Source organism: Cercospora kikuchii, assembly GCF_019650295.1.
Source record: "Cercospora kikuchii DNA, contig_00002, whole genome shotgun sequence".
NCBI lineage: Eukaryota > Fungi > Ascomycota > Dothideomycetes > Mycosphaerellales > Mycosphaerellaceae > Cercospora > Cercospora kikuchii.
In genome coordinates this window covers 1,302,305-1,325,472 of record NW_025408583.1, presented here as the reverse complement: position 1 = coordinate 1,325,472, position 23,168 = coordinate 1,302,305, and the positions used below count along the sequence as shown (strand labels likewise).

Genomic DNA, 23,168 nt, shown 5'->3' with positions numbered 1-23,168 from the left:
CCGTATGGGCTGTCCATTGAATCGACAGCCAGCCTAGCTGCACGCAGACTTCCACGACCCTCGCATGCTCCAACCTGGTCCCCGGCTGACGAAAATGTGTAAGCAGTACAGGATCAAGGCATTCGACCATAGTTCGACCAGAACATCTCGCAGCCTGCCTGGTAGTGCTGCTCAACACAAATGCCAGTTCTCTCTCAACAGGCGCACTATGCTCTGCGTCTGTTCAACACAACAGATTGCAAAATACCACCAAACGCCTCGCTAAATATCAATAGTAATATCACAATTCGTCCCAGACCAAAGGTTTGCTGCTTTCGCACAGCCGATTGGACCGCTTGAGCACAAGCACTACCACTACGTGAAAGGCGAGGAGCAGTAGCGAATGTCGTGTACTGAAGTGTATCAGACCCAGATCCAGTGCCGCGAGGCCCACTAGCGAGTACAGTAGCCATTGGTTTGGTGCGTATGGCGTGCAAGGAATGGATAATATCAGCAGCTTGATCATGAAGAGCATGCCCCTCATCACTGCTGGGGAAGACAAGGAGGAGACAACGTCAACTCTATTCGCAGTGCTGGTCTCTGGCGGTGGAAGCATGAGTCTTGGGCTTTGCTCTGGTGCTTTGACCTTCGTAGCAGCATCTGTGAAGTCGATTTGGTGCGGGGTTATTGCGAGCGAACCTTCCGAGGGGCTCAATGGTCTGCTTCGGCTTCGTTCCTGCTTGATCGGGCTTCTTGAGCGGAAGCTGTCTGTCGCATACTGTCTAACTGGGGAAGGCAGTCCTGGCCTTGAAGAGAAATACGAAGGTTTTCGAGGCCGAGATGATGGCTTGGGCGCTGGAGAGTCGATCGCGGATACTCGTGCTGTTTGTTCTTCCGTGGCCCAGGCTCCGTCACCCAAAGCGACACCTCCCTTGATGCTGGCGAGAATCTCTTCAGTACTCGGTCGCTCATTAGGGTCGACGCTGAGAAGTCTTCTGAGGTACTTATACAGCCTCTCGGGCAAGTCAGGGCGTATCCGGCTCTCGTCATTAAAGCCAGACCACTTCTTGATTTCTGCCTTCAATTCATCGAGGTCTTCGTTCTCCTCATTGATATCATCGGCATTCGCGTATGGCAGTCGTCCGAAGCACATGAAGTAAACGATCATGCCGAGAGAGAAAATGTCCGACTTTGTTGTAAAGTTGCCGAAAGAGCCATTGGGAGTGCGCACGAGCACTTCGGGAGCGCAGTAAGATATTGTGCCCGTCGCACCCGAGGATGCACGTTCTGCGCCAGCTGCCTGCACTTCTCCAAAGTCGGATATGAGTACTCTGACCTTGCCATCGTCGCGTTGTAGCAAGCAATTGGAAGGTTTCAGGTCTCTGTGAATGTAGCCTTTGCTGTGTAAATGATGCAGGCCGGACGTGATATCCCTGAAGAACGAGAAAATCTCATCGAGGGACAGCTTGCTTGGGCCTCGCAATTCGTGAGGGGGACTTATATCACCCCTAGACTTCCTCCGAATTCTGTTCTTCAGTTTTTCGGTGGCTGAGGTGGTCTTCGGAGGACCCAATACATAGCTATGGAGGTCACCACCATTGCAATAGTCCTGTAGGATCCAAAGGCAAGGTATACTAGGGCCGAACGTAGACGGCTGGTGGTCCTCAAGCCTGGGTCGTAGAAATCAAGTCAGCGACCATTTCTTCGTACGAATCGCTCAGCAAAATCGCTTACCAGGTCCAGTGGTACGCAACCAAGTTCTTGTGTGGTATCTTCTGCAACAGCTTGACCTCCACGATGACCTTCTCGAAATACATCTTGCTGTCACCGACAGGAATGCGTTTACATGCAAAGTGGCCAAGCGAAACACCATCAATGAGATGCTCTACCAGAAGCACCACGCCATTGCCACCGCGACCAAGCTCTCGCTCCGTTCGGAAGAACTGTTGGAAGTAGCCTGGCGAAAATGCAGAGCTGCTGATCCCTTGGCCACTTGAAGATGAAGGCTCGCTGGCAACGAACTCAGCACCGGTTGGAGCACCATGTGTGCCGCTGACTTCTCTCGATCTGCCCGATCTAATAGCTATCGGAATGCGCCTGCTTGGGCTCGAAGTGCCGGACCCGACTGGTGAAGGCCGCCGGCTCGCGGCAAGCATTCCAAAGTAGTCGGGGTCGACGAAGGGGCGTTCGGGTCCCACATTATGACCTGCATCTCCATCGTCGGCAGAGGGATCTCGGTTTCGAAGCGGTTGATGGCAGTATGGGCATTCCGGGAGCTCTATGGGCTGATCGGCCGCTTGCCGCACAGACAATTGCCGCGAGTGAGCATCATAAACCACGACGGCATTGCCGCGTCGCCTGGTGCAAGACATCAGCCCAGGTCGCTATAGACGTGGAATCTGCAACTTACAGCACAACTTCTCGAGAATCAGAAGCATAAGGTACTAGACTCATTTGCCGTGCAGGCTGCGGCGGCGTCTGGTCAGCCATTGGTCATGGCAATCATGTCGCGGACAGCTGAACGACAATACATCAGGTGCCTGTGTGCTTGGTTGCAGATCAACTGAAGCCGTTGCGTGAGACGCGCGTGATGTTGACGCGGAAACAGAGGATGCACAAGCGGGCGGCGAAGCAGCAGCATCAGGCTTGGCAAGCCGAACACCTTCCTTGGCACAAAAAGATACATGGGATAGTTGCAGGTGCTGTTCGCAAGTCCATTACTCGGTCATCTATCATTCTATCGAGCTACGCTCTATGAACGCCTCCCATGCACGTAAATCTCATCGTCAACTGTGACACTACCGACCCTGAGGTATCATCAATCTGCAAATGTCGCGAGGCAAACACAACGCCGGACGCCTCATGCACTCACACCACATCGTGATGATGGACAGCGATCACTCTGAATGCAACATAAACCAACTTTTACTTTTCCAGCTTTACTCATCCTCATCGTCAGTGTCCTTAGGATGTGGGGTTCCCTTTGGACTGTTCAACCATTCAATGTGCCTCAATCTTCGGCGCACCTCACGCTCCTTCTTGTCCTTCTTGGTCATCTTCTTCTTTTTGGCAGCCTTGAACTTCATAGGACTGTCGTCCTCACTTTGCGCTCCACTGCCAATTGGTGTACCAGTTGTGCTTGGCGCCGCTGACGAGGCAGCGGTAGATGGCGCAGCAGAGGATGCGAGTGAGCTTCCAGGTCGAGAGTCCTCGAATCGGTCCAGGGACACTGCCAGGTGGCCCTTCTGTGTGAGGCGGCCGTTGTCAACGTGCCACTGTTCTGGGCAAAGGGCGCCAACGAATTCCTCGTTGTGAGAGATCATGACCACGCCTCCCTTGTAATCACGAATGGCAACGGCGAGACCTCCGAGCGAGTCACGGTCCAAGAAGTTGGTTGGCTCGTCCAGCACCAGCAAATGCGGGTTGTTCCACATGGCACCGGCGAGCACAACCTTGACTTTTTGGCCACCAGAAAGGCCAGAGATCTCGTTATGGTTAGCGATCTCTGGGTCAAGGCCGACGTCCTCAAAGTGCTTGGAGATGACCTTGGGCTCGAGTTGACGGAAGCCCAAACCTTCTCTGCTTGCCTCGTGATCGTCGAACTCCTGAATGACCTTCTGGTATCCGAGATCCGACAGTGTCTCACGCGAGACCATGGTGTTGTACTTTGGCAACCAGTTCTTCCACTTCACCTCATATTGGAAGGTTTTCTTGTACTTTTGGCGACCAATGAGAGCTTCCAGCTGTCTTTGCCCGCGACCGTCGCCAATATCGACCCACTTCTCCATTTGTGCCTTGTCCTCGTCGGTCAAGATACGAGTCTGCTTCATCAGTACTTCACGATCGTCGCCATGAGCGTATCTCCACTGTAGGTACTGGTTGGGCGTCTTCTCAAGGTGCATTTCCACGTGCTCAAGAGCGTGCTGCTTGATGTAGCCAATACGCAAGTTGGGGTGCTTCTCGACACGACCAGTTTGAGGAATGACTTCGCCGGTAAGCACCTTGATCATGGTGGATTTTCCAGCGCCATTAGGCCCGATGATGGCAACTCTGCTGCTCAGGGTAAGCTGGGCAGTGACATTCTGCAAGCTGGGCTTGCTGGCTCCCGGGTATGTGAAGGAGCAGTCTGTCATGCGGAGAATAGATCTTGTGTTGGACTTGACACCAGTCAAGATACCAGGAGGTGGGAATTTGAAGGAGACCTGCGAATCTGACAGAGTGTAGTAACTCTTTGCTTCAGGTCGGACCTTGACCAGATCTGCGAGGTTACCCTTGTAGTGGACCAGCTTCTTGTTCTCGTAGTTGTAGATGTCAGTGCAAACTTCGTCCAAGAAGCCAGAGTCGTGAGACACGATGAGAGATGTGATATCGGTGTGCGTCTTGAGATAGTCTTGCAGCCACTTGACGTTCCCAACATCCAAGTGGTTTGTCGGTTCGTCCAGCAGGAACACATCAGCGCGCATCAACATCGCTCTAGCCAGCGCAAGCTTCATCTTCCATCCTCCTGACAGACTGCCAACCTTCTGCTGTTGCCGGCCTTCAGGGCCCCTGGTGAAGCCGACCTCTTCCAGGACATTCTCAATGCGCTCTTGACCTTCTTTCTGGATTTCAGGGTCCTTCAGGCAGTATTCCAAAATGGTAATCTCGGCATCTTCACCTTGGTTGTGTTCAACGAAACATGTCTTGACCTCGTCCTGAGGTGGAAAACCATCGAGCTTGCCTGTTGCGATCGATCGCATCAGAGTCGACTTTCCAGCTCCGTTGCGACCGCACAGACCATAGCGATGTCCCTTGAGCAATCGCATATTGGTATGAGACAGCAACAGCATACCTCCGTATCCGAGAGAGAAGTTTGCGTTCACGATCTCGGTTTCTCCGTCATCCTCCTTGACGGGCTCTCCGTATTTGCGCTCATCCTCGGCAACATAATGCTTGTGCAAGTTCTCTGCCACTGCTTCGGCTTTCCCCGGCTCCAGGAGAGGCTGGAGGTAAGGCACAATGTTGCGAGTGACACGCTCGAGGAGTCGTTGGTTGACGTCCTCAGCAACAATCGTTGACACGTAGCGCTTAGCTGGAGTCCACAATTCTGTATCGCCAGGATAGTTGAGAAGACCGCCGTTCTGTTGGACCTCTTTCTCAAGGATCACCTCGACCTCCTCCGGCTTAGTACGCTCGATGATGGCACCGGCTTTGGTAGAGTCGCCAGTCTGGATCTCACCCATGGCCTTGAGCATGACAGCCAACGCCCTCGCACCAATTTCACGTACTTCGGGTAGCGAAGCACGGTCTTTGATGCCTTGAATACCAGGCTTCAGCTTAGGCAAGAAAGTGCGTGCTTCCACTGGATCGTGCACGAGTTTCGTCAAGTTCTCCACAACGACCGCTGTTTGGCGAAGCACTTCTTGCGTTGTGGATGGGTTGTTAAGAACACGCTCCAGGATAGGTGTGATCAGCGCAAGAACTGGAGACGTAACAACCGTCACGAATGTGGTCTGGCTCAGTGCGTGAATCGCCTTCTTCAACGCCTCCATGCTAGGATCCTCGATGCTCTTCACCAAGAGTGGTATTCTTGGGGCGACATCGTCGTTCTGAAGCAACTCAGTCAGGCTGTTCATGGTTTTGAGGGCCTGCTTCGTGACCTCTGCTTTCAGGTCGTGCATTCCCGCCTCCACGATGGGTATCAGGCTCGCCAACTGTCTGCCCATCGCCTCACGGAGTACGTCTTTGCTCTGTTCCACCTCACGGCTCTCCATGCCCATTTTCGCATCATCTGCCATGCGGCCGAGGAGTTCGAGGCCTGCAACGGCACCTTGCCACTTTCCAGTGACCTTTCGGAGATACTCCATGACTGTCGGCATCAGCCCGAAAACCTTCGCCTCAGCCGACAGGTGTCCATATAGCGCATCCAGTGCATATTTCGCGCCCTCCTTGACCGAAGACTGCCTGTCCGCCAGCGCATCTAGCGCGCACGAAATTAAGCCTGGCTCTTGTACCAGGAAAATCACCTCGCTAAGTCTGCTCTTCGGTGGGAATCGCTCAAAGATGGCGCCGAGCGCAAACATTGCGCCCTCACGTTTTGCGGCATCCTTCTTGTTCGTTGCAGCCTTGATAATTTCTGGAATAATGCCGTAGGCCGCGAGTCCGCGGGCTCCGACGCTGTTGAGGAGAACATCGGTAAGGGCGTAAGCGGCGTCGAGCGACTGCTGGGACTGCTTCGCTGTGTATATGGTGTTGGTGATTTGTGCAACGTCTTCGGGAGCCGGAGCAGCAGACTTGCTGCTCACCATGACTGGCAACATTGGAGGCGACTCGTGGTGAGGCATGGCCTCGTGGCACGTTCGTTGCGGCGGCTGAGTTGCGAGAGGAGCAGTCGGGAATTTTTGCGCGACTATCGGGGTCGGGTGTGGACGGCGATCCAAATCTGGGAGATTGCAGGACTATACTGCTGCAAAACCACCCACTCAGCAACAAGAAAAAGAAAAGGAGCGGAGATGTGAGTTAGTGAAAGATGTAGAGCGAGAAAGACGAGTATTCGGTCACTCGAATTTTTGGCCCGCGCGATAACATTATCACAGGGCACAGGGATCGGTACCAGGATTCGCGGCCCACTTATTTCAGGAAAACTTTCCGGAAGAGGCCACAAAATGGTAAGCACAACGGCACGTGGGAAATTGGACGTTGCCGGCCATGGCAGAAGAAAGTTGAAGAGAAGCATACTGCACGCTGCGAAAATTCAGTAGAACAGTAGTAACCTTCGGGTATCTCAGAAATGCATCGTTCGGTGACTGTCATGCCAGGACCTATGTGCCTCGTTGCTGCTCTAGCTAAAGGAGACTCGTGACCCGTAAACGCCCTTCATGATTGCAATCCCGTCATCTTTAATGCCTTTTTTTAGCGGGTGGTGGCCTTGACCTTTGGCGCAGAACCCTTAGCGGCCTGCTTGCCAACGACACTGTGATATAATCAGTATGACCACTTCTCCAGCAACTTGAAGGAGGATACACATACCGGCCAGTGGTTTGCCCGGCAGCGGACTTGGCGGCGCTCTTCGCCTTCTCGGCCTTCTTTGCGCTCTCGGTGGCAGCACGCTTCTTCTTGCCCTCCTCGATGGCCTGCTTGCGAGCAGCAGAGCGGGCCTCTGGGCGCTGGGAGCGGCGCTCCTTGATCACGTCAAGAGACGCACCAACAACAGCACGCTGGGCCTTGACCTGCTTGCGACGGCGGGTCTTGGCTTGCTCCTAGGCTGGTCGTCAGACAATAGGTTCTAACATTTCTCTCTGCTTCAGGGCTCAATTCATACCTCAGAGATACCCTTGCGGCGGGCGCGACGGCAGAGAACGGTCCACGCAATGCGACGTGGGTTCTTGCGCTGCAGGAACAGCGACTCGCTCTTGCCGTTCTGGAAACGGAAGATCTTGCTGTCCGAGCGGACGAAGAGCTTGCCCTATAGTTGTCCGGTCAGCCTGGATCCTCACAAGGTGCGTACACCACTCAGGCAATATTCGAGGAAGCGACGTGTCCCAGCGCAAGCGCTAGACACTCGCTGCATCTCGGGCCACAGGCATAGCGTTGCTGATAATCAGCGATACGCTTCTCTGTCTAGCCATTGTGTGTGTATTTTGTGTTCAAGAACAGTTTTGCCATTGCGTGTCCCTCCTCTTTCATTCTCGCTCGAGCGGCCTGCGCGGGTGTGCGACGAAGCGCAAAACTCGTACCTTTCCAGGGTAGATCTTCTGGCCGGAGAAGGTATCGTCGTAGGTCCTCATTTTGGCGGTTGGGCGGTGAGGTTGTGCGTTGGGTGATCGGGCTCCGTGCCTACAGTGAGATGGAGCAGAAGCGTGGATTTCGGATGAGGAAAGTGCGAATGCTTGGCAGCGGCAGCTGCCGAGCAGACTCCACCATCCCGAGCAGGCTCATTTCACGACTACATGTAACTTACGCAGCTGACATGTTCCGTGGGTAGATTGATCATTGATGATGGCAAGGCTCTAATGGTTTTCATCCCAATTACAATACCTAGGTGATACTTCCAAAACATAACGTACACGCACAATTCCGCGCTCCGCCTACTTTATCCCTGGACCCCCTCTCTTAGCTGGAACAGGTCTTCTACGATTTGGGAGAAACCGTCCCATCTGTTCAACCTTTTGAAGCGTTTGAAGTAAGCCGAAGCGTGGAAAGGGTTGTGGCGATTGTTGTAAGCTTTCAGCACAAGCCACAGTGCAAAATAGAACAGCAGCTGTAAGTGTCAGTGGATGCCAGAGCTTGCCAAATCGTCAGAGGGAAACTCACAACCAGATACGCCGACAAAAAGGCGCGAGTATCTTCAACGCCGTTCCAACCTTTCCACAGCCACGAGGAGCCCGCAGCTCCCAGAATGCCCACAATGCAAGCAAACAAAGCAATCCATGTTGACCAAGGCTGGAAATGAGTCCGTAGTGGATACTCGCCCTGCTTCTGCAAATCGCGCATCAGGTAGCGGAATGGGCTGTCTGGGTCTCTGGTGACGGCCTCGTCGATTTCCTTCTGGAAAGACATCATGCTGTTCATCATAAGTCGTGGGTCAACACCACATCTTCCAGGAGTTGCTTACTGATAGTAGAATCGAAGATAGGCAGCACATTCGCATGCCCACACGAACACGCAGCTCACTGTCGCCATTTCCACCAGAATGTCATTTGTCTGAGAAAATTAGTCTTCGCTCAATCAGCAGCTCAGACAGAACTGACCAAAGGAAGGTAATCGTTGTCCACACCGTTGAATATCGGCACCCAGATGAATGCTATCGCACTGACCAGGACAGCAGCGATAGGTGCCCTTCTCTTGTTCGTGTTTGCCAGCCAGGAAAATAATGTCGTTCGCTGGGTAACCATTCCATGAAGTGCGCGCGACGCAACGTATAAGTTTGTGTTGGCCGCTGTCCATGCGCTAGAGACGACAAAGAAGGTAAAAGCTCCCGCTAGACCACGAATTCCCGAATCTATCGCGCTGATCACGAATACTGAAGATGAACTGCCCGATTTGCTGCACTCCTCGCCTAGCCCCCAGCCTTCGCTTGGGAGAGACGGATTGCTCCAACTGACGTTGAGACTGGCGACTAGCCCTGCCATAAAGAAGACCACTGCCATCAAGAAGGGCAGATAAAGCACGGAGAACTTCAAAGCCCTCGCTGCAGGAAAGATGAAGAGGCTCGTGCCACGTTCAGTCGGCTTCTCATCGAGTTTTGCTTCTGCGGCGGCCAAAGCTGGTATTTCGACTCCGACGAAAGACGTTGTCGCAATCTGAAATGCGATACTTGCAAACGTAAGTGATGGGCCGTCAGCTGCACGGGTATTACTCACAAGAGTGCCGCTACGTAGCTGTTGGCATGGTCTTTCTCGACTTGGAAGCCACTTTGACCGTCTCGAAAGTCTGGACCAAAGTTAGTCGACGTACTGAAGTGTGTATTGGCGGTTGAAGCGTACATTTTGCTCCAATCGGCTTTCTCTCGTCGTTGCCTGTACTACAGTGAGTGACTTGGCTCACAGAAAAGTATTTATGGAGAACTCACTGCCGGCATTGATTGCTGCCATACAAAATATGGCAACAAAGATAAGGATAGTCTTAAGCACGCCACCACCAACTTCGGTCCAGCCGTACAACTGCGAAAGCGTCGAACTTCAGATGATTGCTTGCATGGCCCTGGCGGAGGTTGTGTACTTACCCCGACCGGAAGGAGATTGATGAGGGTGAGTATAAACATTGGTGCGAATATGAATGCCCAAGGAGTACAGCCCCAGTACTGGGCTTGTCTGGCAGCAGCTGCAATCAGTGATGCAAAACCAATGGAGTATGCAAACCTGACTGGTATTAGCGATGAAGGTAGCATCTGAGGTTTGACATACCAATATGCTACACTGACGACTTGTCCGAGCTCTTTATCGACGAATTTGCGCACAAATCGTCCGAGTGCATTCGAGATTGGCCACAGGCAGATCATCTCACCAATCGCAAACATGACCAGTGTTGCCACCATGCCAACGACAGCATATGCAACAAGAACTGTCGAAGGGCCGCCGATCCTCAATATGATGCCGCTGCGTACGCACAGACCCGATCCGAGAATTCCGCTGATCGAGATGAACTGGGCACGAGTCAGAAAGCAGGTCACATTTTGACAGCCAGGCATAACTCACCACAATCTGCCAACTGTTCAGGCCTCGTCTGTGAAAGGGAGGCGTCAGCATTGTGTTATTGCACCAACTTGGTAGGTGCCATACTTCAGGCTCGTCCGGTCTTCCGCGTTGATAACCACATCATGCCCGTTCTGCGCGTGCCCGGACTGGCAGTCCTCCATAACTTTTGCCATTGTGAGTGAGACCTGACGATATGAGAATTCTGATGGAATGAGGTTTCGAGGCAGGGCTGGAAAGTACGGTTTTATGTGTTGCAGCGCCCATTGACCAGAGGCCGCCCGGCCTGATGTCGTGCCACCCCAGCACAAACGCCTCCATTCCCTCATTGGTATAAGTCGCTGCATGCCAAGATTCAAGAAACGAATGGGTCCTCATACCGTCAACACCGCCAAGTCACCACGCAACTATATTAAGCTCACAGCTCTCGAGCATCGCCTTCAGCGGCTGTCTCATGATCTGCTTACTTCTCAGCCACCGTCAGTATATTTATCTCGAGCTGCCACGGAGCCTCCTGCACTGTCCAATGCAATGGCTCAGCAGCAGATGGCAGCTCGCTACTTCGACGAGCCGAAGTTTTGGGCGATGATGAAAAGGAAATTCCCCTACACGCCTGCGAGGGATTTTCGCCTCGTGGTAATTGCAGCATGACGATATCAAAGTGAGCCTGTTCTGACATCCTGCCAGATTGCACGAGGAGTAGTCACCTGGCGCATGCCTGATGGCCAGGAATTGACGCAGGTGAGTAGTTCGTTCTGCGATAACAGCATCCCGTAGACTGATCACCTTTTCAGGATGAGATTGAGTAAGTGACATAGTCTGCTAAGTGCCTAGGAGATACTGACCACGGTACAGGCAGCTTCAGAGAGGTCCAGAAACCCAGTAGTTACTCTGCTCAAACGGTGGTGGCTGAGTGCAGGATGGTGTGTCGCACGTATTGTGGCTGCGTCGCTTCTGGACGATATATAACAACGGTACGATGTCGAAGCTCTGTGTGGATCGTAGCAAGCGAGAACATGACACAACAAATTTCAAATCAACAGTCTGCTATGTTAGAGCAACTCCTAGCCGATGATTGCTTTGCCAAATCCAACGACTGTGGTGCTGTTGAAATCGTGATTGGCCGCGGAGCCAGTATGTACAGCCCGACTTTGCCTTGTTCATGCAGCTTACTCGAGCCCAGACGCCAAGGATGACCCCCTAGAGGTCACGAAAAGAATTATCACGAGTTGTGATGAGCTGCATCAACTTCCCGGTGATCACGACGTTGCACGTTTGTAGTAGGCGTTCAGAGCATCGGACGAGTATCCGGTCAGGGGCTAATTTTACTCAGCTCAGTGCATCAATACAACTCATGGAGCCGGTGCAGCATCAGCAAAGGTCTTCTGGCAGCCATAGTCACGGAACACAATGTGATGCCTGAATTTCTAAACCTCATGTCGGCATTCTACAAGAAGTCGGCCAACATCGAGGAGGGATATTGCGGGCCACTTGTCCAAAAGCTGCACGACACAGTCATCGGTAAGCACTAGCTTGAAACACCCCTTAATAGCCCGCACGCCGTCTGACTCTGCAGAGTATGCATATGTGGCCAAATATGTCGAAAAGGTCGATCGTAAAGATGGTGAACCATGGGTATTGAGGCAGACGGCATTCTATCACCGCTACGACTTGAGCACCAGCCACTCGATCATGGTTCTGCTAAATCCAATTCCAGGCAGCAAAGCGCACGAAAGAATCACCGCATGTATCGAGAAAATGTCTATGGTCGAGGCCGAAACGAAATGTTTCGATCTGAACTTGGTGATCTTTGAAAACTTGGTTCTTGAAATGAGGAGATGCATCAGGCATTACGAGGGGAAAATTACTACAACCGTACGTGCAGTACACTCGCTGCAGTGCATCGCTTTTCTAGTTTGACCATTGCCGCAGATACGTCAACTTCTCTATGGCCCTGATTCGACGCGCGGTCTAGTAAGCACAGAGGATGTCGTCAATTGTCACTTCATCGACAGCGAGCTTCGGCCTCTCCATCCAGCTCTGAGGGCATGCGGAAGGACATTACTGGGTCTGCGATCGATGCTGACGCACGTCGAGATCCAACTTGGTTCCTGTAGCTCACGAGTAGATACGTTGAGCACGCTCGACTGTTTGCATGCTGATGTGATCCAAGCTGAGGATACCATTGCATTCGTACTGGACAAATGTGACAGAACAGCACAGCTGTTAGATCGAATGTTGAACCTCCAGAACCAGGACATCTCGCTAAAGCATAGCGAGATTGCAGAGAGACACAATGAGGCTGCGCAGCAACAGAGCGAACAGATGGCTCATATGTCTGGAATGGCGGCCGAAGACTCCGCTGCTGTTAGGGTAATAACTCTTATCACCCTGACTTTTCTCCCTTTCGCAGTCGTGGCGGTAAGGATGGCATAGAAGTCGCAATCAGTGGCTCAATACTGACGCAGTCTCAGGCTATCATTGCCATGCCATTCTTCTTCTTGCACCCGGAGACGGCACGACTGAAGGTCTCCCCAGACTTATGGATATATGCTGCCGTGACAATGCCATTCATGTTTGCGACGATGGGTTATTGGCGATGGTGGTTGCGATGCCGTCAGAAGAAAGCAGCCTCCAAGGCGAAGCGTAGAGAATGAAGAATGTCACTCCTTTAGCAACAGTAGCTCAATGCGACCTCCACGGTCCACGAGCAGCAATTTCCTTGGCTCGTTCGGTATCTGAGGGTACAAAAAGAACGCGAACTGGGCCATAGCATGCGACTCACGACTTCGATAGTCATCGAATTCCACGTACGAGCCTTTGGCAGCATCCTTCCACACTGGTTGCAGTTTCGATGTTCCGAGCCCTTTCACCGCTATTGATGCCGAGACTTTGATCGTGTTTGACGATGATCGGCCCACGAGATAGAACCTCTGCCCGTCCGGTATTATGCAGACCGACTGATTGGAGACTTTGTGGTCTGTGAACGCGCGAGAGGCCTCCGGATCACCGAGGCTAATTGGTCTCAGGAACTCTCCGTAGGATAGCGTTAGTATTGTTTGGTCCAAATATGCGATCGATGAAAGCTTCATTGTTTTTACAGGAGCGCGTCGCTGGACAGCAGTATATGTCAGTGTGGCACGTCAAGTAGCCCGACTCCTAACTTACCGAGTTTCTAATCGAACACCGACCTACAGGATCCGCCATCGTCGACGATAACTCGAACCAGAAGGCTATAATTTCGTCCGGCTTTCTGTGATTCGTGCGTAGCGATTGGCCCCAAAGGAGGTATTTGTGATCGGATGAAAAGTGCATCTGCACAACGCTGTAAGCAAATTCGACTGTGCGCTGTAGGACCACGCGACACGGGTCGTGTGCTGTCGACCCCACGTCAGGCCGTTCCCTTGAATCGATGTGGAAAACGTAGATTTCGCTCTCCTGAGCTGCTCCATGAGGAGTTGCGCTGCACAAACAAGCGAGCCATGTCACGCCCTCACTGGTAGATGATACAATGCTCACAATATTCCGATGTCCAAGAAATCTCGGAAGATCTTGAGTAAAGCTAGGATGGCGCCGGCCCTCGTACAAATCGTGCAGTTGAAAGAAGAAAAGCTACACAATGTTAGCAAGAACCTCTCACGCAGATCTCTGTATGAGTTTACCGCCGCGTGTTCCGTCGCCGCAGCTTCATCGACAAATTCTGCCACTGCGCAAAGAGCTGCGTCATTGAAACAAAAAGCTGTCCAGTGTGTGCCATCAATGCCGCTGACCAGAAGGAGTGGCTCATGGCAAGGCTCAAGTCCGTTACAACTAGCATCGCCAACGTCGTGAAGCTCTACTGTGTTGCTCTTCATTAAAGCCACGTACCGACCATCGGGTGAAATTTGCGGCGACGCCAGGCACCCCTCTAAATACACCTTGTGTCGATTTTGTTTCTCATAGCTTGGCTCTAGAATCCTTCGAAATGGCAAGCGCCAACCTGGACTGAAATTAGGTGTACGATGTCCGCTGATCGAGGTAGATATTTGAGGATCAGACAGTGCACGATCTTTGGTTGCTCGATTGGACACGCTCGTAGCAGCAGGCGTGGAGCTTGTGCTTGTGAAAGGCCTAATCACATCCGAGCTATGAGTCCGCTCGGTCCTCGTAGCATTGCTGACGTCTCGAGTCCCAGGTGAACGGACTGCCAAAAATTGAGACGATAGCTGCGGTGTTGTAGCTGCGAATTGTAAGTTCTCCGAGTCTATGCTCTTCGGAGATAAGCCGCTTGCTGCAGACTCATGCGATGCTCTTCCGGCCAGAAACGAGGAACTCCTGCTGCCTTGGTGCGTGCGTTTATATTTCACAGATTCACCCTTGTGAAATGCTTCATCAGGCTGTGACTGTGCAGCGAAGCGGAAATCTTGGCTCGATGGCAAGCTGTGCGTACGAGTTCCTCGGTGTATTTCTTCTCTGGTCAATAGACCTCGCAGAATGCTCACATCGGAGCGGGTGCTATCACGCCTTTCTTCGTTGGTGTGCAGAATGTTGGGAACCAATACCTTCTCCTCTAGCAACTCGATCACAGCACCAAAATACTCTAGCTCCTCCTTGTCGACTTTGTTCCTCGCTAGCTCCTGCAGAAGTAGTTTGAAGTGGTCTCGAACCCTCTCTTTCAGGCGGCATACCTCAAGTCCACTTCTGTCGTCACTGCGTAAGATCAAATCGGAGCTTTTAAGGCCGCTCAGAGAGACCGTGATTTGCTTGAAAAACCGATCTGTTTGCTTGACGTCAGTCTGGTCGCCCAAGTCCGGGTATAAACGAAAATTGTCAAATGCATAAACGAATTCTCTACCGTCAACAACCCAGTGCATGAAGCGAGCAAGGACACATCCATAACTCCATACATCTCGATAACAAAGTGTTTCATAGCTCTTATCCTCCAACAAGATCTCGGGTGGACAGGAATTATCGCCGCCGGCGACCACGCGGCCGCTAGTTTGACCCAATTGCCGAAAGATATTGTACTGTCGGTCTTCTTCCATTCTGTTGTGGATTTCGCGGTATACTCTCGATATGCCAAAATCGGAAATCTTGAAAGTTGCCCGCGGAGACTTAAGCTCTTCAAGGCTTGGAGCACCAAAGACGAGAACATTGTCAGCCTTGAAGTCAAGGTGGAGGCAGGTAACATGCCGCCCCTCTACATTCATGTTTTGTTGCAGCCATGCTAAAGCATCGCCAACGTCGGCCATGGCAGACATCAGCTTCTTACGATCTTGAAAATCCCAGGGCGGCGTACAGTGCTCCATGAAGGACTCAAGGTCGCCAGCAGCTAGGTCAAGGACCAGAAGCGTTCGGTCCAAGACGAAGAAGCTAGCACGGATAGCAGCAATATGTTTGTGCTCTGTGGTGCATCTGAATATGGCTGCGGCAACTTCCCATTCTTTCGCTGGTCCGCCGCTTGATCTCGATCCGATGTCTTTGAGTGCATATTCTTCAGATTCAGACCCCGACGAGTGTTTGTTCTCGATTTTCACCTTGTACACCCGGCCAAAGTTGCCCTCACCGATCAAACGGTATTCGCTGATGGGAAGTCTGTAGTTGACCTGATGGTTGATAAAGCGTTGTGGCTTGAGCTGGTTCGCTTTAAATACAAGAGGCATGAAGCGCCACTGCGCATCAGAGATTTCCCCAAATTCCGCAGGTCTGTCCTTGCACAGACCTCTCAAAGTTGGTGTGTAGCTAGTCTCGAAAGGTAGCCAACAGTCGCAAAATGCTGGCCCAGGCATCAGGCGCAAGTAGTTGCGCCATGTGTGCGTGTCGAGATCAAGTCCACACCACAGCAGAGTCGCCAGGATCCTGACACTGTGGAACTTCTTGCTGGGGCATTCCTTTGAGTGATCAGGCGTATCCTGGACATCCAGTTCCGACGAACTTCCTAGAACGGAATCGCAGAATCTTGCTGCATTCTCATCGCTCGCTGAGTGGGAGTCGCCAATAGCCCTGCACCCAGCCTTGTAAAGCGTACTAAGGGTGGGTTTTGAGACTTTGAAGACGTTGTGTGGCCCATTTGTATCGCAAAATGCTCGATGCTTATCCGGATGTCGAACGATGCCCCTATGTTGACCATCTTTTAGAAGCTTCAATTTGCTGAGATCGAGTCGACCGGCCGTGTCTCTCTCTCCGGAATGCTCACCCAGGAGCTCGGGTATTGTCATGTATTCCTGCAGTGAACCTCGAAGTTGCTCGCGAGCTTTCAAGAACTCCTCCTTTGCCTTCTCTTCTGCCGGGGGCGAAACTTCGTTCTGCTCTTCCATTGCATCTGTCACGAATAGAGTTGCAAAAAAGCATGATACGGCATTTGACGCAGAATGATGTCCATGAATAGGGTATCCGTGAGGTCGGGTCTGCAAAATCATGCAGCAGATCTAGTCGCTTCCACCAGAACAAGGCTGAGCATGGCCGCCAGCTCCCTCCGCAGCACTGACACCGAAGTGGTGTGCCCCTCGTTCTTGGCCTTACACAACATATGCATGAAGGCCTCCGTGGGGTCTCAGCTTGCAGCACGACCCATGCTTATCTTCGCAGCCACAAAATCAAGTGTTGAGACTTGCTGTCCATAGGCTACCTTGCATTTGCAAACTTTCTCGCGGCATTCGTTGCGAAAGTAGTCCTGCAGGATATCGTCAGCATTACTTGACAAACCGTGACTCGTCCTATGGTGAAGTATGCCGCTCTGCTTCGAACGATGTGTGCAGCGATCGGCCAGCAGAACTTAATCGACCATGGAAGCGTCGGTAAATTTCTCGTTCTGCACAACAGAGCCGCAACGTCTACATCTCCATAGAAGAGCAGAACTGTGGGCACTAACTCGCAAGCGAGGGAAAGGACGAAGCAGAGTCGAAAGTACAAAGTACTTGGGAGAGCATGCGAGGTGGCGTCGAAAGGCGTCGAAAGGCGTCGGTTCTGTCCAGTACGCGGAAATGGTCGTTTGGCGCCCAGGCGAAAGGAGTGAGATCATGTGGCAAGTGATACGTGATGAAGGAACCACCGGAGCGGCCGGAAAGTGGTAACAATCCTTTCAGCGTTGGTGAATTGCGTTGTACTGAGACGGTCACACATAGCAGCATGCGCCAGATTGGGAAGGCGAAGCCACGGAAATTTGGCTAACGCAGCGCCAAAATGTGCGTATATTGTACGACCTCGGGTAGTATTCAGCTTATGGGATTAGTTCGTTAAGCACTTCCTGCTACACCTGTCTTACTTCTTTGCCCTTTCCGTCCGGTCGCTGGTCCTCCCACTCGTCTCTGAGTACTGCATAGACAGTGTCCGTAAGCAGGATGAGTAGTGCCAGGCTCCACACGAGCGTGATGGCATAGAAAAAGTTGGCATTCCCCGAGCCGGCGTAGATCCATAGATGGTGAAATGCAGGACCGAGTAGCGAAGCATATAGTAACGCTGCAACAGCTGGGAATGTATAGCGATATGATGAGCACACTGGAGATAAACATCAGCATGGTTCGAGCTATAAGCGCGCGTCGGCTTACATTCAAAAACGTGCCCAAGTAAGCATAGGCTGCCCAACCAAGTGCCCACGTCCCCGACGTTGGCGTAAGGCTGAAATACAGCATTGACCCCCATCATGAGGACAACAGCTGCCAATGGCTGTTTTCGGAATCGCAAACAGAACGGTATGCTGTATGACAGCATGTGCAGCCAGAACACGCCCAGAAAGAACTCTCGGAAGGCGTCAAACATTTCGATAAAAAAGTACCACCACAGCCCGACATTCGGAGTCAGATCTGGGAGTGTCAGAGGAGTCATATAGACAGATTCCAGGAAGTGCCAAGATGGAAGAAGCAGGCGTGAGACGCCAATTAGGAAGCCTGTCGAAACGATGAAAGTGCTGATGAAGATGATAGCGACGGGTAACATCGGTGGAAGTAGTTGTCGATTGAACGCAATCTTTGTGGCCCTCCCTCTACCAGCGACGCCTTCTTCGGTCATTGTTGCAGTGCCAGACAGCTGGACGCAAAGTTGATCGTAGCAAAGAAGCCCGACCGGCGGTAGCAACAAGATTGGATGAAGGCTGATATAGCTTGCTATTGCCAACGCGAACGCTGCTGTCACAACCCTAGCCTGGCATGCATGTTTGACACTCAGCAAAGTGAAGAAGGCTGCGAAAGTTGTCGTGGGTCGTCCTAGGCAGGCCAGGAGTGTAAAAGGATTGAGCAGATACACTGCTGCAACCGAGGCCGGCTCCCAGAGTCGGTTGGCTCTTGGCGATTTGTAAAGTAGAGACGCAGCAGCTGCGCCCGAGCAGGCAATATCGTAGATGCAGTCGGCAGTCAATATGTCCAGGCCCGTATACAGTAGCACTGTCGCTAACCGCCCAATCCACGTGCTGGATGATGGCAGTAGAGAGAACAGTGGCAAGAACAACGGAGCCTAAATCTGCTCAGTAGCTGCGACGCGATCCGGAAATATGCTGCTGACCTGGTGAAAGATGCCGCCATCGTATGGATCAAGTCCTCGCTCGAATAAGAACAAGCCTTCCTGTACTGTGCACTCTCAGCTCCTGTCCTTCACTTAGCCTGCGCGGCTTCTAGTGTCCATCATATTCGCATACATCTCTTGAAGCTGTTGATCGGAGTCGAGATCTCTACTCTGCTGGTCAACAGGTCGGGGAGTCGAGGAAATGCTATCGCGAGGAGGATCCGCAGAACAGCTCCAACAGAGTAGAGTAAAGTCTTGGGGTGGTCATTGTAGACCTTGGTGATCGTGTTCATGGCTTTGGCTCGTCGCCCTCATCGCATCGTGTCGCTGTCGGCAAAGTGTGTCGTGGAGTAGAACTGTAGACAACTTGCGGCGAGCGTGGATGCATACCCTGGTTCTAAGTTAGCGCGTAGAGGGCACTTAATAAGGTTTCGGCCCGTAGATCTGCAGCGGCAAGAAAGTCGAGCGAAAACTTAAGTCCATTCGAGAGGCCGACTCTCTACTCGCAACAACATCCCAACGGCAGCCATGGCGAAGATCAAGAAGAAAGGCAAGTACATGTCGACAGAACCAATGGCAATCTTGACTAATCGTGGTGATCAGGCACTTCGGGCAGCGCGCGTAACTTCATAACGAGATCCCAGGCGGTGCGCAAGCTGCAGGTCTCGCTGCCAGATTTTCGAAGATTGTGCATTTTCAAAGGTGCGACCGGATTTCTGCACGAGGGTCGCGACTGCCACAGCTGACCGTCTTGATAGGAATTTATCCTCGAGAACCTCGATCGAAAAAGCGAGCATCAAAATCCGCCACACCGTCGACCACTTTCTACTACACCAAAGATATTCAGTATCTCCTCCACGAACCACTCCTTGCCAAATTCCGCGATCAAAAAGCACTCGCAAAGAAGATCAGTCGAGCACTCGGCAAGAATGAGGTCAGCGACGCTTCGCGCATGGAGCGCAATCTCACACCGCGCATGAAGCTGGATCACATCATCAAGGAACGATACCCTACCTTTGTGGACGCGCTCCGAGACCTCGACGATGCGCTGTCAATGTTGTTTTTGTTTGCAAACCTTCCTAGCTCTTCCGAGGTACCACCTAAAATCATCGCCAAGTGTCAGCGATTGACGTTGGAGTTCGAGCACTATCTCATTCGGACACACAGCCTGAGGAAGAGCTTCTTATCAATAAAGGGTATCTACTATCAGGCAACAATACAAGGACAGGACATCTTGTGGCTTGTGCCCTACCGCTTCGTGCAGAAGAACTCACCAGATGTCGACTTCCGCATCATGGCGACTTTCGTGGAATTCTACACTACATTATTGGGCTTCGTAAACTTCCGACTTTACAGCACGATCGGACTCGTATATCCTCCGAAATTCGACTTGAAAAGTGAAGAGCAAGGAGCTGAGCTGGGAGCATTCAAGCTGGAGGGCAAAGATCAGGACAACGAAGAAGACGAGCAGGAGCAACTGCCTGATGCAGCGGCAAATGAGAAGGCACAGGCGGAGGCGGATAGGCTGTTGGCATTGCCAGAAACAGAGGAGTCAGGAAGCTTGCAGAGAGCAGACGGAGAAGAGAAGGCTACTGAGACTGCTCTGGACCAGTTCGAATCAGTGGATCCCAATGCCGACAAGCTGCTCCAGCCATCCATCACGGCCGATGTGGAATCTGCTGCGAAACTATTCGAGTCTTTCACATTCTTTCTGTCCCGTGAAACTCCACGACATCCACTAGAATTCATCCTGAAAGCCTTTGGCTGCAAGCGCGTGGGATGGCAAAGCTTGGACGGCGAGGCGGGCTCATACTGCAACGAAGACGATCCACGCATAACACATCAGATTGTCGATCGACCCGACATCCCGCTTCCCTCACCTCCGCAAACCGACGACGAAGATGGATTTGACGATGGCGTCGACGATTCCGCTGCGATCAGAAAAGCCAACGAACGAGTTCCTGGAAGAATCTACATTCAGCCGCAGTGGGTTTGGGATTCGATCAATGCCGGGCAGCTGCAACGACCCGATCTCTACGCCCCTGGGGCCACTCTACCTCCGCATCTCAGTCCTTGGGTCAAGCCGAGACAAGGAGAGTACGATCCTACGAAGCCGCTCGCGGAGCAGGAGACGGAGGCTGAGGCTGCAGCTGCTGAGGAGGACTCGGAAGAGGAAGACGATGAGGAACAAGAGGGCAGCGAGGGTGAAGAAGCCAGCGACGATCAAGCCGGAGAACTGATTGACAAACTCGAGGGCAGAGATGTTGCGCAGGGCGAGGGCATGGACGTGGAATTGGGTGGAGAAGACGACGAAGACGGAAGCGAAGCAGACGCAGGTGCCCCTGAAGACGACTTTGGTGGCTTTTCCGAAGACGAAGAATCCGAGGACGAGGCTACGAAAGCGGCACGCGAACACCAGGCTGAGCTTGAGGCTGAGGCGCAGGGCAAGAAGGTCAAGTCTGCGGATCCGAAGGAGAAGAAGAAGCAGGCGAAGGTAGCTGCGCAGGCTAAGCGAACTCAGGCGGAGCGAGAAGCAGCAGAAGATCTGGAGCGGAGAAAGGGCATGATGCCGCGCCGGAAGAGAAAGATGTACGAGAAGATGGTGTACAGTAATGCGGTGAAGTCGGATGAGGCCGAGAAGATGAGGGCGAAGCGACGAAAGGTGGAAAAGGAGTTGGCGAAGAAGGCGAAAGCGTAATTTGGCGATGCCTACCTACAATAAAAAGCGCATGTGTGTGCAGCGCAGGAAGGAGTCGGTTCCGATCATTGGCCACACCAACCCATCTGCTTTCCAATTTCTCTTCCCGACCGCCTCGCAGCATTGCTTCCTCACTGCGCTTGCACTCCTACCACCTTCGATCTTGGAACACCCCTGGACCGATGCTCTCTGCACCGTACGCCATCTTATCGCATGCGCGGACTGCGGTGATATAGCAAATGCCTAGTCACCGAAGACTTTCCAAGCTCGGTACGCACACTCCCGGTCATCTCAATCAGGGTCAGAGCGAGAGCTAGAATCCGAGCCAATAAGTTCCCAGTCTTGCGCATCCTCGGAAGAGCATGACGACTTCCCCTTCGCAGCATCTTGAGCCAAGGCCGATCCGTCAGCGTGGTCGTCGTTCTGCTCAGGTTCGTAGTCACTCCAGGAGTCCGAGCTATGGCCAGCGCCGTAGGCTTGCTCCTCTGGCAAATCGGTTCTGTCGATGATGATCGGAGCTTCCTCAAGTTGGTCATTTGGCACTCGCTCGAGGTCTTCAAACGCATCGTTCGGGACGTCTTCATCCGCCGACTTGGTCCTGGATCCCTCGAAGAGGTGGTCCAACAGTGCGTCATCGCCTTCAAAATGAACCGATGAAGCCTGCGATGGACCCGCTGTCCCATTCCGTAGCCATCCCTCTACGTTCGCGTGGGGTGACCGCTGAACATTCTGCGCATCCAGAGCTTGTTGGAAGGTAGGGGAAGGTGGTAGTCGATGCGAAGGGCTTCCGGCGCTTCTGTCTGGTGCCTTGAACATTTCTTCAATCCCAGAGCGAAATAGATCTGAGTATGTCGGCGTAGTGGGTAGATTGGTTGGTATTGAATGAATGTCGAAATTCGTGCCTGTTGCGCTGGATGGCGTTTCGTATGGTGGCGTGCCTTGATACGATCGAATGTGGCGATAAGGTATCTTGGTTCGTGTTTGCTGCTTCGGTCGCGCAGCAGGTTTGAGTAGAGGACGTGAGGGGAGCTTTGCGACTTGCGCGCTCGCTGCCTCGAGTGATTGGAGGCTTTGTCGATCCATCTCAGCTGCTCGTGAGAGAGGTGCATTGGTACTTGATCGGGGAGTTTCAGTCGCTTCGAGTCGCTTCAATTCTTCAACGTGGTGACGGTAGAACGTGCGAATGCGGCGCTGCAGTTGACGAGTGGCAGGCGAGAGGGAAGCTTCTCGAGTATCTGGACAAGATACATCGTTCAGTGCTGCCGGGGCGGTAGCAGGTGTTGGCGGAGGAGGTGCTGATGCTGGGCTCGACAGCTGCTTCTTCTTGCGAGTAGTGCCCGTTTGCGTGGACGAGACAGTAGTCAAGCGCAAGGAGACGTGGAAGTCGATGCTCAAGAACGGGTCGTGGTTATCGCGTGCCATGCTGTCCTGTATGCTGTGTTGCGTGAGAGTGTTTTGCGAGTGAGTGAGCGTGTGAAGAAGTTAGTGCGTGGCAGTATTTATAACACGAAAGCACTCGAAGTCAGAACTGAAGAACGGAATGCGAGACTGAAGGCCGAAGTGAGCCTCTTCACGCCTGAAATCACGTCCATGGCGGTGCTCAATTCACTGTATGAAAGCAGTGGCCTAGCACACTGTCTCCCGGCGCGCTTCTCATCGTGCGCGCGATGCTGCAGTACGCACGCATCTGCGTACAGCGTAGTGCGAAGAAGTGCTTGACTGTCAATATGCTAGGTCGGTGTTGACGCGATGAGGTGAAGGCTGGAGGTGGAAGACAGACGGAGCAGAGCGGAGCGCGGGCCGGTGATCCGGACGTCAGATTGAGCAGGTGAGGTCGTTGCAGG

General features: G+C 52.7%; 8 protein-coding genes across 8 annotated transcripts; 1 reads left to right on the top strand and 7 right to left on the bottom strand.

Moving 5' to 3' along the window:
- Positions 1-280: 280 nt before the first annotated feature.
- On the bottom strand, positions 281-2,469 carry CKM354_000274000 (protein kinase IKS1; the record flags this gene model as incomplete). The annotated part of the gene is made up of 3 exons (XM_044797905.1): positions 281-1,649; positions 1,714-2,337; positions 2,390-2,469. 3 exons carry the CDS (start codon positions 2,467-2,469, stop codon positions 281-283), a joined length of 2,073 nt encoding a protein of 690 aa, XP_044653840.1.
- A 449-nt stretch (positions 2,470-2,918) lies between these two features.
- CKM354_000273900 (uncharacterized protein) lies at positions 2,919-6,302 on the bottom strand (the record flags this gene model as incomplete). Its single annotated transcript, XM_044797904.1, has 1 exon — positions 2,919-6,302. The coding sequence occupies one exon, from the start codon at positions 6,300-6,302 to the stop codon at positions 2,919-2,921; it is 3,384 nt and encodes a 1,127-aa protein (XP_044653839.1).
- Positions 6,303-6,870: 568 nt separating this feature from the next.
- Positions 6,871-7,745, bottom strand: CKM354_000273800 (uncharacterized protein; the record flags this gene model as incomplete). The annotated part of the gene is made up of 4 exons (XM_044797903.1): positions 6,871-6,931; positions 6,988-7,217; positions 7,280-7,423; positions 7,695-7,745. The coding sequence occupies 4 exons, from the start codon at positions 7,743-7,745 to the stop codon at positions 6,871-6,873; spliced, it is 486 nt and encodes a 161-aa protein (XP_044653838.1).
- Positions 7,746-8,050: 305 nt separating this feature from the next.
- CKM354_000273700 (uncharacterized protein) lies at positions 8,051-10,205 on the bottom strand (the record flags this gene model as incomplete). Its single annotated transcript, XM_044797902.1, has 10 exons — positions 8,051-8,218; positions 8,272-8,521; positions 8,573-8,661; positions 8,709-9,273; positions 9,321-9,390; positions 9,444-9,476; positions 9,530-9,620; positions 9,683-9,818; positions 9,864-10,102; positions 10,155-10,205. 10 exons carry the CDS (start codon positions 10,203-10,205, stop codon positions 8,051-8,053), a joined length of 1,692 nt encoding a protein of 563 aa, XP_044653837.1.
- Positions 10,206-13,666: 3,461 nt separating this feature from the next.
- Positions 13,667-16,447, bottom strand: CKM354_000273600 (uncharacterized protein; the record flags this gene model as incomplete). Its single annotated transcript, XM_044797901.1, has 1 exon — positions 13,667-16,447. One exon carries the CDS (start codon positions 16,445-16,447, stop codon positions 13,667-13,669), a length of 2,781 nt encoding a protein of 926 aa, XP_044653836.1.
- A 932-nt stretch (positions 16,448-17,379) lies between these two features.
- Positions 17,380-18,919, bottom strand: CKM354_000273500 (GPI-anchor transamidase subunit GAB1; the record flags this gene model as incomplete). The annotated part of the gene is made up of 4 exons (XM_044797900.1): positions 17,380-17,627; positions 17,678-18,578; positions 18,627-18,691; positions 18,760-18,919. 4 exons carry the CDS (start codon positions 18,917-18,919, stop codon positions 17,380-17,382), a joined length of 1,374 nt encoding a protein of 457 aa, XP_044653835.1.
- Positions 18,920-19,154: 235 nt separating this feature from the next.
- Positions 19,155-21,324, top strand: CKM354_000273400 (mRNA-binding ribosome synthesis protein NOP7; the record flags this gene model as incomplete). Its single annotated transcript, XM_044797899.1, has 3 exons — positions 19,155-19,176; positions 19,230-19,328; positions 19,385-21,324. 3 exons carry the CDS (start codon positions 19,155-19,157, stop codon positions 21,322-21,324), a joined length of 2,061 nt encoding a protein of 686 aa, XP_044653834.1.
- A 291-nt stretch (positions 21,325-21,615) lies between these two features.
- Positions 21,616-22,746, bottom strand: CKM354_000273300 (uncharacterized protein; the record flags this gene model as incomplete). Its single annotated transcript, XM_044797898.1, has 1 exon — positions 21,616-22,746. The coding sequence occupies one exon, from the start codon at positions 22,744-22,746 to the stop codon at positions 21,616-21,618; it is 1,131 nt and encodes a 376-aa protein (XP_044653833.1).
- Positions 22,747-23,168: the final 422 nt, after the last annotated feature.